A 13,000-nucleotide genomic window follows, 5' to 3' on the forward strand; every position below is an offset into this window, starting at 1 on the left:
GTCTGAGACTGAGATGGAAGAGAATAAATTGTTGAATAACGCCATTATTTTGGGGGGGTCGCTTCAAAAAAATCAAGGTTGAACCACTGTTATTATTTTCTTTGAGAAGCTGTATTACTCCGGCATATGTCACAATAGGGAGAAAAGACTATCGCAACTTCCGCTTTATGCTGACTTTAAATTCCTCTGTAGCTTTTGAACTCTACAAAGAGCAGTAGGAGTAGGAGACTTTTAAAGTTGCAAAAGTGACATAGGGACATAATACTTGTGGTGTGACTTGTAGGTGACAACTTTCTAACATAAAATTAAAGTTAAAGAATCAGAATAGAACAAACCAATTTGCAATGCAGTTGGTTATGATTTTTGAAGTGGCAAATACAAATAAATTAAACATTAATTAAATAGTGCTTTGTTTGTCGGGCCACATTAACAAACCCATACAAGCATATTTTATGTATTATTTACTAACAACTACCCAAAAACCGTGTAAACACTGGCAGATGTGTACAAATGAACATGTATTAATTACAGCCCTTGTACTGGCAGTACAGAAATACCTTTCACATGATTATGTAAACACAAAACTTTCTTTCTTAACAATTCTCTTGTTCTATTTATAGAATTGCTGCATTTATTTTTGCACCTTTCAATTTTTTATTTTTATTTGGTCTTAATATGCAGCATTTAATTGGCACTACAGAAGAACTAAATTTAATATAAACACATTGAATCAGCAAAGTAGCAATACATTATTAAAGGGGTCAAATCATGAATATATCATTTTACTTGATCATTTGAAATGAAAGTATTTACTGCAGCCAGACTGTACTTAAAATATCTTGCCTAATAAGTAAAAAAAAAAAGATCTTTTATTGAAACTAACCTGTAAAAACTTTTTGTTTAGAACTACCTTTAGCGAGTCATGTAAATGTCAACAACATGTCACAAGGTAATTCAGACTGTTACTTATTGGGGCAGTTAAACCATATTTGACTCAAGACAAAAAAAAAGGCTGTTGAATTCCAAGGCTCAAAGAAAAGGTTGTCATGTTTTTTGTGTATATTATAAATGTATCTTGGGAATAAAATAATAAAATGTTACATTACATGCCAGAAGCATTTGTCAAAGGACCTTAAAGAAAGCTGGTATTCTGGACAGCTGCTCTGCGTGTTGCACTTTAAATGCTGAAATGTGTCTGAGATAATGTTCTGCCTAAAGAAAAATGTGTGATCTTGTGCAAAAGGGCAAAAAACGTTCACCTGAACTTGTGCGGGAGGATAAAAGCTTTAGCTCAAAGCACCAAAGGTCCTCTTAAAAAGGCTTCCAGTTGCTTTAGGAGGCAGTGAGCATGTTTAGAGTTTTCCTTTTACTGTATAAGCATTTTTAAGTGGGTTTAAAGCTGAAATTTAAATTAGGGAGGATTGGTTTGTTATGAGTAAGGCTTATTTGCATAAAGCATGCAGAGAAAAAGTGCTCTGACCATCAAGGAGAATGCAAATGAAGGAATTGCCTGGATACTCTTCCTGCTGCCTGTTTGCTAGATCTCACTTTTGGTCATCTGATTATGGCCGATAAATGCTGTCCAACAAAAATGCCCTGACTTATTGCAGCATTGGCTGTCGAATGTGAAATGGTACACCATGCAATGTTTGTATTGTTATTGGCTCTCATCTGAGGTGCATGCTGTTGGGTTTTTCTGCAGGTGTTTTGCAGCCCTTGGGGATGTATCCAAAGCCCGATTCCTAAATGAGACCAACAAGATTGCAGATGCTGTCTCAAAGGAAAATGTATGTATTGCATCAAACTGTAGCATCTCTAGTTATAATGTCTGTACACTTGTAGAATGTACATTTCTGTTGTTGTACTTGTGCTTATGCATTTTAAAATTCAGTGTTATATACTGTTCTCTTCTGTAGGATGGTGATGGTACAGACCACTACCAGGTGAAAGCGCGGCTGGCCATGCTGGACAAGAACTTTAAGCTTGCAGAGATGTATTATATGGAACAGGTAGACAATAGTTTCTAATATCTGCAACTAGGAGTGTGGCTTAAAAATGCAATTATCAATGTATTAAATTCAACACTTTAAAGGGTTAATTCACCCAAAAATGAAATTTCTGTCATTAATTACTCACCCTCATGTCGTTCCACACCCATAAGATATTTTAATAAAATCCGAGAGGTTTTTTATTCTCTATTGACAGCAGTGAAATTACCACATTCAGTGTCAATAAAAGTAGACAAAAAACATTGTTAAAACAGTTCATGTGACTACAGTGGTTCAACCTTAATGTTATGAAGTGAGGAGAATACTTTTTGTGCACAAAAACAAAACAAAAATAACAACTTTATTCAACAATACTGAGTCACATTGATATGTCAGTGTAGTAACATTGACTATTTTAACAATGTTTTTTCTACTTTTCTGGACCTTGAATGTGTAATTTCTTTGCTTCCACTGGAGGATAAAAAAAACCTCAGATTTCATCAAAAATATCTTAATTTGTGTTCTGAAGATGAACGAAGGTCTTACGGGTGTGGAACGACATAAGGGTGAGTAATTAATGACAGAATTTTCATTTTTGGGTAAACTTACCCAAAAATAAATAAATAAATTTTTAAAATTGACAAATAAATAAACATGTTAAAAACTGCTTATTAAATTTGTGTTTAAAAATAAATAAATGTTAAATGTAACAATACATTAAATTTGAAATTAATTTAAAAAGTAAATTAAATATCAATTTAAAAATACATTAAAAATATTAATTAATTTTGAAATGCAACTAAATGCAGCGTTTCTAAACTACTTTTCTTTATCTATCTGCCAATTGAGTTAAATGCCTTTGGACAGTTCATACGTGGGAGCAGCAGAACAGAGTTATTTCTCGATTGCTGAGTAATATTTCTGTAACCCTTCAGAATGCGGTGGATGAAGTGATGGAAATGTACCAGGAGCTCCATATGTGGGATGAATGTATTGCAGTGGCAGAGGCGAAGGTAATATCTGTTTATAAGATAATTTACATAAAGTCTAGTCAACAGTTTTTGTCTTTTATTTAGCCTAAAACAGGGGTTTTCTACTGGTTTTGCCCAGATACAATGGGCGTTAGAAGTCAAGTGGTGATCCAATAATTGTTTATTGTACAAAAGTAAACAAAAATAAAAATAAAAAATAAAAACTTAAAATTAAATGTTACAATTTATTAAAATAACCATGAACTGCACTTGTCCAACAATATACAAAATGATTGTCTGGATTCCTAATGTCTCTTAAACTTTGATGGTTTCATGCCATCAGCAGTCAGTAATTAACAGCACAAAACATATTATAAACAGCACAAACCATGTTTATTTTAATTTTGAGTGAACCCATATTTAACATTGTCTGGGTCATATTTTCATTTAACTTGTGTAGTTTTGTTCATGGTTTTTGAGAATGAGGGCATGCCACACAACTTAACCATGTTCCAATGAAAGAGTTTTCTCATCCTTTATAAAAGTTAATGGGGTTAGTTTAATTTATTATTTTTATTTTTTTTATGTGCATTTAACAGCTGTCTATGATGCTGAAAAATCACCTTTTTACTAATATTAAGTGTGTTAATCCCATAAAGGGACACCCAGAGTTGGACAATTTGAGACGCAGTTACTATTCTTACCTAATGGAGACCAATCAGAATGAGAAAGCTGGTGAGGTGAAGGAGAATGAAGGAGACTTCACTGGTGCTGTTAACCTCTACCTGAAAGCGGGACTTCCTGCCAAAGCTGCTTGGCTGGCCATGAGCAGAGATGAGCTCTTATCAAGCCAAGACATCATCAGTCGCATCACTTCTGCACTCATCAAAGGAGAGTTCTATGAGAGGGTGAGTTTTTCCTGCGACGGTATGTGGTTTGACGAGATGGGTACTGTTAAGATGAATTCTTAACTTTCATATAAGTAGCAGGACCACTCACCCAAGTAACTGACATGGTATTGTTCCAAAGGGAAATTGTTCTAATTCGAATTATTATTGAACTCAACAGGCAGGCGACCTGTTTGAAAGGACAAGAAATAATCAGAGAGCCCTGGAGTGCTACCGCAAGGGAAATGCTTTTAAAAAAGGTGAGCATAGCTGGTAAGAACAATCAGAATAGGGTGTTATATTACATTTGGAACAATAAGTCAGTGGTTGTAATGAAAAGCATCAGAGCTATAGATTCATTGCCTTCATTGACCTCTCCTGATTGCATTGTGCTTCCACAGCGGTGGATCTGGCACGCATTGCCTTTCCTGCAGAAGTTGTAAAGCTGGAGGAAGTGTGGGGTGACTACCTAGTGCAGCAGAAACAAATGGATGCTGCTATCAACCATTACATAGAAGCCGGGTGAGTTTCTAGAGTAACAAACCTCTGTAGATCAGGGCTATTATATATATATATTTTTTTTCATTTTATATTTTTATTTTATATTTCAGTTTCATTCTAATGGTGCTTATACAATTAAGTTTAAAAGTTTAGTCAGTAAGTTTTTTGTTGTTGTTTTTTGTGAAATAAACAAATACTTTATTCAACAAGGATGCATTGCATTTATCAATGGCGACAGTAAAGATATTTATAATGTTACAAAAAAAATTAAAAAGTTAAAATTAGTTTTTGGAGTTTGATATAATGTTTTAAATTGTAATAATATTTATGTAATATTATTTACTGTAGTTTTGGTCAAATAAATGCAGTTTTAATGAGCATAAGAGACTTCTTGCAAAAACATTTTTAAAAAATCGTACCGACCCCAAACTTTTTTGACAATGTTTTTATTTTGTTTATTTATTTCATTATATCTTTTTTTCTTTATTTCTTATTGAACCTCAGATTGTTCACTCTGCTCTAATTTGTTTCATGTAGCCTTTGCAACATTTTCCAAAGATGGCTGCATTATAATTTAGCAGTCCACTCTGGTTTATTATTGTGGTGTCACCTGTTACCTAAACATGGCAGGTGCCATTTGTTTGTCCTTATCTGACTCTGATGTTTCCTCCCATGATAAAGACGTTCCACAAAGGCCATAGAAGCAGCAATCGCTGCACGCCAGTGGAAGAAAGCATTGCATATACTGGAGCTACAGGAGGACAAGACTGCTGCCAAATATTACCTGAAGATTGCCCAGTACTATGCCTCTGTACAGGAGTTCGAGGTAAAACTATGTAACTTTTGGCCCTCTAGCAGTTTAAAAACAAAACTGCATGTATTTTGCAGAAGAAAATTGCTTTGGTTGTACTCCGGCTCTGCGTGACTGCGCGGATGAATATGGTTATCCTACTGCTCAAAAAAAACATTCACTGCTAGGCTTTAGAGATATAACCAGTACAGATGGAAGGGATCTCAACCTGACTAGCTAAAGTCGTTACTGTAGCTATACCCATTAATAGATACCGTACTTCCTTGAAAATAAATTCCAGCACATTGCTACAACAACCAAAATGAAATGACCCTTCACAATAGATAATGCTTAACAATGAGTTCTCGCTATCTCTGAAAAGCCAAGCAAATGTTGATTCTTGTTTTACTATGATCTCTGTCGCTTTCACTTTTTTTCCAGCAGACTCTTCTCTGTTATGCGTTTGTTTAAAACAGGTGATTCCCCGAAGGTTCGAGATTTAGCGTGCTCCATGTCAACTTTCTCGCTCGTTGTGACAACAAACCAATGGCACTCTCACACCATACACATGTCAAAGTAGCCGGAGCAGCTTTTCTCTATTTACAGATAACGCACGGTCGAGTGTAGTTTGTACGCAATTGCCCGTGAAAACCTGACAGGTCTAAAATATAAACACTAATAATAGGCTTACCATAGTGAATCAGGGTAAGACAAAACACTTTTTGGAAGAAGGATTGCTGATGTATTGACTAATTATTTAAACTTTGTTCATTTTGAGCAAAAAAAGTGTACCTTTAACAAATGGTCTTCTAAAAACATGATCTGGATTGAATCTGTGTTGACAACTCTTATTTCTCTGAGGTACAGGTGGCAGAACGTCTGTTTGTGAAGGGTGATCACACTAAAGATGCTATAGATATGTACACTCAGATTGGGCGTTGGGAGCAAGCTCATAAGGTAAGTGTCACATTGTGCCCCTCTGCAAATTGTGCATTAATTAAAAATAGCTGTATATTTTAGTGCCAGTATTTTGTCCACTATTAAACGTCTGAAAAAATCCCATAGATTTACATTGAATGAGAGAACCGAAACACATATAAACACTGAGGTGGCCTCTTTTGACTTTGGCCAATAAGAAACTGCCTAGCAACCACCAAGAACACTCTAACAACTGCATAGCAACATGGTAATAAGTCATAGTGGTAATTATAAATCTGATGGATGAAAGCTGAGAACACAACTGCATTTTTTTTTTGTCTTAATTCAAATCATGAAACAATTTGCATTTAAATTATTACTAATCACAAACCATTTACATTTGAATTATTATGCATCATTTTGTTTCCCTCTCTTGTTCTCTCTCTGTCCATCTCCAACACAGCTTGCTGTTAAGTGCATGACACAAGAGGATGTGACTTCCCTTTACATCAGCAGAGCACAAGAGTTAGAGAAAGAGGGGAAGTACAAAGAAGCCGAAAGGTAAAAACACACATGCACTGCCGTTTTTCCGATCTGACCACTATCTTTATAATAATTCATAAATAAATTAATTTTTATAGACAAAAGCATTATGTTCTGACTCTGAATTAAGAGACCGTTGTGTGTGACTTTTCTTATGTGCGTTTTTACATATTTGAAATTTGTTCACTGACCAGAGAATCTTTGTTTACCTCTCTGTCTATAGGCTTTTTACCACAGTAGATGAACCAGACCTGGCCATCACTATGTACAAGAAAAACAAGATGTATGATGACATGATCCGTTTAGTCGCCGTATATCACAAAGACCTGCTTCAGGAAACGCACATTCACCTGGCCAAGGTTCAAGAGAACATTTGGGCCATTCTTACAAGACACATTTGACCCAAATCTCCTTTGGTGCAGTTTAGTCTAGTTCTTGGGTCAATAAATCCTCCACATGGTCATGGATGTTGTGTTGTGTATTACAGGAGCTCGAGGCTGAATCCAGGTTTCAGGAAGCGGAGTATCACTACCTAGAGGGTCAGGAATGGAAAGCTGCCGTAAACATGTACAGAGTCAATGATATGTGGGAGGAAGCTTATCGGGTGTGTGTGCACACTACATGGTCTTATATGAAATTTGAGTTGATATTGTGTAGAATATAGAGAGATTCAAGCATTTGAAGTTCCTTTTCATGTCTTTGCCACAGATAGCGAAGACCCATGGAGGAGCTAGTGCTCATAAGCAAGTGGCCTACCTGTGGGCAAAAAGTCTGGGAGGAGAGGCAGCAGTTAAACTGCTCAACAAGTTTGGCTTTCTGGAAACCGCTATTGATTTTGCAGCTGATAACAAGTAAGTCTCTGCTAGGTCAAGACCTAATATTAGGACTTAATAGAGTTTTTCTGTGCTTTAATTCTCTTCAGGTATAATTGGTAAATACAGATAGCAATTAACCAATGCATGGCCTTTATTTACTGTTTAACAAAACACTCTTTGTCGTCTTTAGCTCATTTGATTTTGCCTTTGAGTTGGCCCGACTCGCTATGAAACAGAAGATTCCTGATATCCATCTCAAAAATGCCATGCACCTTGAGGACCAGGTATTACTTTAAATTATTCCTCTTTTCTACACTGTTAACGCCCACAGCTCTGGAGAAATGCCGGTGTGATTGTAAAGTAGAATGAGACTTGAGTCCATTTTGAAGGTCAGGGACTGTGAATGCAAGTTAAACTGGGGTCTTTTTCAATTTTTGGTCTTTATAATGTAGACTTCAATAAAAATAGCTATTATAGTAGTAATTTTGTACAGGCCTACTTGAATTAATTTACCAAATATAAATACATATAAGAATTGTAAATAAAATAATATTTTATACAACAATATAATTTTATAAAACAAAAAATATGAATAAATAAAACATTTCTGGTAAAAAAAAAATTGACATTCACCAGCCATTGTAGCTAGTGGGCAAAAAATGAAAAAGTTAATTTCCCACATGACTGTAAAAAAAAAGTGTAATCGATTGAAAATATTGTTGTATTAAAATTTGTTATTATGACATATTACTCTACACTTACTCTAAGACAGGCCTACACAGAGTTTTTATTCTTATTATTAATACCCAGACCCAGAGTTTATTATTCTAGTTATTAATGATGGCATGCTGTACAGTATAATTGTAATTTTTAACTTTTAAGGGCAAATTCAATGAGGCTGAGACTGAGTTCATCAAAGCCGGGAAACCTAAGGAGGCTGTGCTTATGTGAGTGAGCATTCATATCACACTTTCCTACCTCAGTACACACACAGACTACTCTATAGGGTGGACTGCATCGCTTCAGAACTTTTTGTCCGCATAGATTACTGATTGATTTCCTGCACTCTCTCACATTACAAGCAAAGAGTGGCTGGAAGCAGGTGGCGCTGAGATTTAGAGTGTTTGATTTGTAGATCTCAGGCAGGAGTGGTATGCTGGCACTGCTACAGTGCCACAAGAATCACTGCAGTGAACTAAAGATGATCTGATGACTGCAAGAAATCATATTGTTAATAAGTATTTTGTGTTGTTTTCCAATACAAATATCTAAACATCCTTAAAACAATAATGTAATATCATTATAATGTATTATATATATTGTTATTTTATGTTGTTATCTTATTTTATCTAATATAGTTATTTTGTCTTGTTTTGAGGATGTTAAGTATTTTTGTACTGGAAAACGACAAAATTACTAATTAAGTCTTAACTCATTTTTTTTAAAAAGCAATAGGTACATTTATTTTGTGGTTATTTATAAATTACATATATAAAATGTATATCCATCTAGTGCAGCAAAGTTCAGTTTGTTCAAATAATCCTTTGGTTTTACATTATAGTTTCAATGTCTTTAATCCAACTGACTTCATGATTTATTATGTGGTCATTGTGTATATATATATTGTATCATAGAACTTCTAAAAAGGAGGTTTGAAATATGGATGACTGTGTCTATTTCTATTGCAGGCACGTCCATAACAAGGACTGGAGTAATGCCCAGAGAGTGGCAGAGGCTCATGATCCGGAAAGTGTGGCAGACATTCTAGTGAGCCAGGCCAAGTTCTGTTTTGACCAGAAGGAATTCCAAAAAGCTGAGGCCTTCCTGCTTAGGGCACAAAGGCCTGAACTGGCTATTAAATACTACAAAGTAAGAGTTCTCCATTCTTAAAACACAATCTGTACTTAGATAATTGACCCAAAAATGTCATTTACTCTCCCTGATTTTGTTTCTGTCAAACACAAGATGATGCTTTATCATTCATTTTAATGATCTTTTATCTGATTGTAAAATTGGAAAACTCTAAAAGTTCGACTCTCTTCTTAGTTGTACATGATCTTTCTGTAGAAAAATGTTATGAGCAATGTGTCAGCAAGAATGACAAAGACATTAGTTTTTTTATATAATTAATTGCATTGAATTAACATGTTCAATTGTAATAAAAAAAAGAAAAAGTAAATGAAACAAGTTATTCCAACTTTAAATCATGAATAATGGCAACAAAAATAAATGTAATAAATGTAACTTTAGAATTACAAAGACAAAATTTATCACAATTATATTTTAATAAATTGTTATTATAAAAAAAAAAAACAACAACAAATGTAAGATTTCTTCTTATTAGCAAAATATGAATATTAAGTTCAGGCTTTGAAGAATCATATTTTCCTTTTTCAGGATGCTGGGATGTGGACTGATGCAATGCGGATCTGTAAAGACTATTTGCCCAGCAAGCTGAGCGTCCTTCAAAAGGAATATGAAAGCGAGGGCAACTGGTAAAAGAACTCTCTTTTAACTCCTCTACTATCCGTTTCCTTTTTTTCCTGCCTTACTTTCATATGTGTCTCATTCGCTGTATCAGAAAATCCTCCCTTGTATGTTGTTTTTCAGAAACTAGGGCTCTGCAGTTGTGTGGAAAAGCTAGCAGCTCTGAACTACATTTGAATCCTCTTTTTGTTGCTTGGCTTCCCTCCTTTATTAGAACATGGCAGCTTTTTATCCTAAATTAAATCCATAATGAGCAGCTCATTAACGCGAAGACACGCAGCAAATCCGTCTCCACTGATAATTTTCCTATTTTTAATGACTTGTGGGAAAACATCAAAGGCTTCTTAGCTGTCTTCCCTGGGAAGAAAAGGAGAAACATTTTGCATAGTCAGTTCAAGGCCCCACTCAGCAGTAACACAGGCTTCTTGTATCATTAACCTATTTTCAATCAAGAGTCTGAACTTTCTTGCCATGTTGTCTTTTATGATTGACTCTGTTGGTCACTTTATGATCCCAAATGTGTTTTTTTCTTTCCAAAGGCAGAGGTGTAGGACATGTCTCTTTAGGTGTCCCTTCAGCCATGTTGCTTTGTTTTGTCCCTGTCCGTTCTGCCAAACCTTATGTAGTACGAGGCAGAAAGGTATACTGGTTGAGTGTTGTGAAATTCAATTCATAAAATAGTTTTAAAGCCATTTCTAAACATTTAAGCACACAAAACATGCTACTAGATTTTTTTAAAGCTAAAGGTTTTTAATGTAGCTTTCACAGTCATTAACCACCATGTCTTCTCAGAAGTCTGAAGACCTTTCATAAATAGGGGTTTCAAGTCTTTATTCAAAAAACTCATAGTAAAATAATTGGCATATTATTTAGCCAGCAATAATAAAATGGTAGTACTTATTGCTTTTGCCGAATAAGAAAAAGCAGTGAGGGTTTTCTTTCCATGAGTACTATGACATTAAATGAAATGGAAAGAAAGCAGGAAATGGCAAACAAATGACAATGTTTTACAAGTCCATGGGAAATAATTGGATGTGTGTGTGTGTTTACAGGGGTGTGGAAGGTATGGTTGAGCAGGCTCAGGAGTGGGAACAGACGGGAGAGTATGCCAGAGCTGTGGACTGCTATCTGAAAGTGAAGGACTCGTCTAACATGGACTTGCTGATGAAGTGTTGGATGAAGGTAAAGTCCAGACTCTGAGCCACCTAACAGCAGTCACCATATCCTCTAATTTCATAAAGACCTCTAACTTCATGCTTTTTATTAAATACTTATTGTGTTTTAATTTAATCAGTCATTCTGTAGAAAAATCCCTTATTATTTTATGAACGTGTCAGCAGATATGATTAAAGGTGCAGTAATTTTTACTGATGTTCTGTGAATTTTTTGCACGTCAAGTCAAGTCACCTTTATTTATATAGCACTTTTTACAATGCAGATTGTGTTAAAGCAGCTTTACATTGATAACTGGTACATACATTTTGGCTGCACAGCAGCTCTTAAAGAATAGTGTCAATGCAGGCAGATCAGAAGCACTGTTGAATAAATGTCAAGAATACTGTTGAATATTAAATGTCAAGTCAAATGTCAAGTGTCCCCAACTAAGCAAGCCAAAGGCGACAGCGACAAGGAACCCAAACTCCATCAGGTGACATCAGGTGGCAAACAAGTGGCAAACAGGTGTTAAAATGGAGAAAAAAAACTTGGGAGAAACCAGGCTTAGTCGGGGGGCCAGTTCTCCTCTGGCGAACAGTGCAGGCCCGCACTGTCTAATCGGGAGCACCGGGAGAATTCCCGGTGGGCCGGTCAGTTTATTTGGCTGCGAGTGTCATGGCACTGTGTTGAAATATAGATGCTCTAGAAACTGTGGACGCGGCCAATTGTACTAAGCTGAGTAGACTAGCTTTTTACTAAAAACCATTCAGTGACGGATTTAGACCTGGACGACCCAGGGCGGCACGGGGCACCCGTGCAAGAAAAAACAAACAAACGAACGTGCGATCGGGTTTTTACCCCTCATTTGCACGCAATGTCAATTATATCATGTCACTCGGTGGGTAAATTAACTTGGTCAGGGCTCAAAACTCAAAAAGTTAACGAGTAGAAGGGATGAGGTGACGTCTGAAGGGACAGCGGGACTTGATCTAAATCAACGCTAAATTATGGTAAGGCAAAAGGTCTAAGCCACCGGAGGCCGATTTAAGTAATGTAAATAAATAAAAAGGAAGAGAGGAAAACATGTAAAAGATAAAGGCATGTATGCAGCTTACTCATATCGTAATAATAGTAGGCAAATAATAAAATATGGCCTATCACTTATGTTGCTAGCTATGCTATTACACATTGGCCAACAATATTCATTTTTCTTTCCAACTAGCTTACATAACCAGACAGTAAAATGTGATTTTGTAACATGTAACTTTTTTTAAACAAACGTTATAGCCTAGGCTACTTTAATATTTTACTGTAAAGTTGTGCAATTTTGTAGGATTATGGTATTTTTTGTTATTTATTTGCCTCAATTTGTAATAATTTAAGTATATACATTTATTTAAAATAGCAAAATTTTATGTTAAATCCACTTTAAATAAGATCTACATTTCTAAATTTCATTCATAGCGATAGACATGAAAAATGTGCCTGGGTTTAGTGGACGATTACTGCCATCTACTGGAAAGCAAACACTTAATTAAAATTAAAATTAAAATAACATGAATTTTTAACTACAGCCACTAGATGGCTAGAGAATTAATCAATGGTTCACATTATAAAATCATTATTATAACTATAAAAATAACGCTATATCAAATTTTAGCATTTTTTGTACTATCATTTGTACTATCATGGGTATTTGAAGATATTTTTGAAAAATACAATTATTTACAGGCTGCAGAGAACCGTGCACTATTGCAGACTTATATACTGAGGTTTTAATTGCATTATTTTAATATAGTCAGTCATGAATTAAAGTGGGCCGGTCTAAGGCATGAAACTCCAGGGCTGAAAATGAGTCCCAATCCGGCCCTGGAGTGCTTTGTTACGAAAAATTTAATTTCAATAGGAATCGGTTCAGATGCACATTCACATTTGCTGTACTGTC

The 13,000-nt window shown here is 35.3% G+C and overlaps 1 protein-coding gene across 2 annotated transcripts in view; it reads left to right on the forward strand.

Moving 5' to 3' along the window:
* The window catches only part of ift172 (intraflagellar transport 172), a 36,501-nt gene that overhangs the window by 12,080 nt on the left and 11,421 nt on the right, over positions 1-13,000 (forward strand). For both annotated transcript variants that reach the window (XM_067384222.1, XM_067384223.1), the window contains exons 19-35: positions 1,703-1,787; positions 1,917-2,009; positions 2,924-3,001; positions 3,619-3,867; positions 4,028-4,106; positions 4,248-4,368; positions 5,029-5,173; positions 6,005-6,094; positions 6,519-6,616; positions 6,822-6,957; positions 7,086-7,202; positions 7,307-7,449; positions 7,604-7,697; positions 8,296-8,360; positions 9,102-9,282; positions 9,811-9,908; positions 10,953-11,082. In XM_067384222.1, the coding sequence (XP_067240323.1) occupies positions 1,703-1,787; positions 1,917-2,009; positions 2,924-3,001; positions 3,619-3,867; positions 4,028-4,106; positions 4,248-4,368; positions 5,029-5,173; positions 6,005-6,094; positions 6,519-6,616; positions 6,822-6,957; positions 7,086-7,202; positions 7,307-7,449; positions 7,604-7,697; positions 8,296-8,360; positions 9,102-9,282; positions 9,811-9,908; positions 10,953-11,082 (2,002 nt within the window). The remainder of the gene's footprint in view (positions 1-1,702; positions 1,788-1,916; positions 2,010-2,923; positions 3,002-3,618; positions 3,868-4,027; positions 4,107-4,247; positions 4,369-5,028; positions 5,174-6,004; positions 6,095-6,518; positions 6,617-6,821; positions 6,958-7,085; positions 7,203-7,306; positions 7,450-7,603; positions 7,698-8,295; positions 8,361-9,101; positions 9,283-9,810; positions 9,909-10,952; positions 11,083-13,000) is intronic.

This window comes from Chanodichthys erythropterus, chromosome 4 (genome assembly GCF_024489055.1).
Source record: "Chanodichthys erythropterus isolate Z2021 chromosome 4, ASM2448905v1, whole genome shotgun sequence".
In the NCBI taxonomy this organism is placed as follows: Eukaryota; Metazoa; Chordata; class Actinopteri; order Cypriniformes; family Xenocyprididae; genus Chanodichthys; species Chanodichthys erythropterus.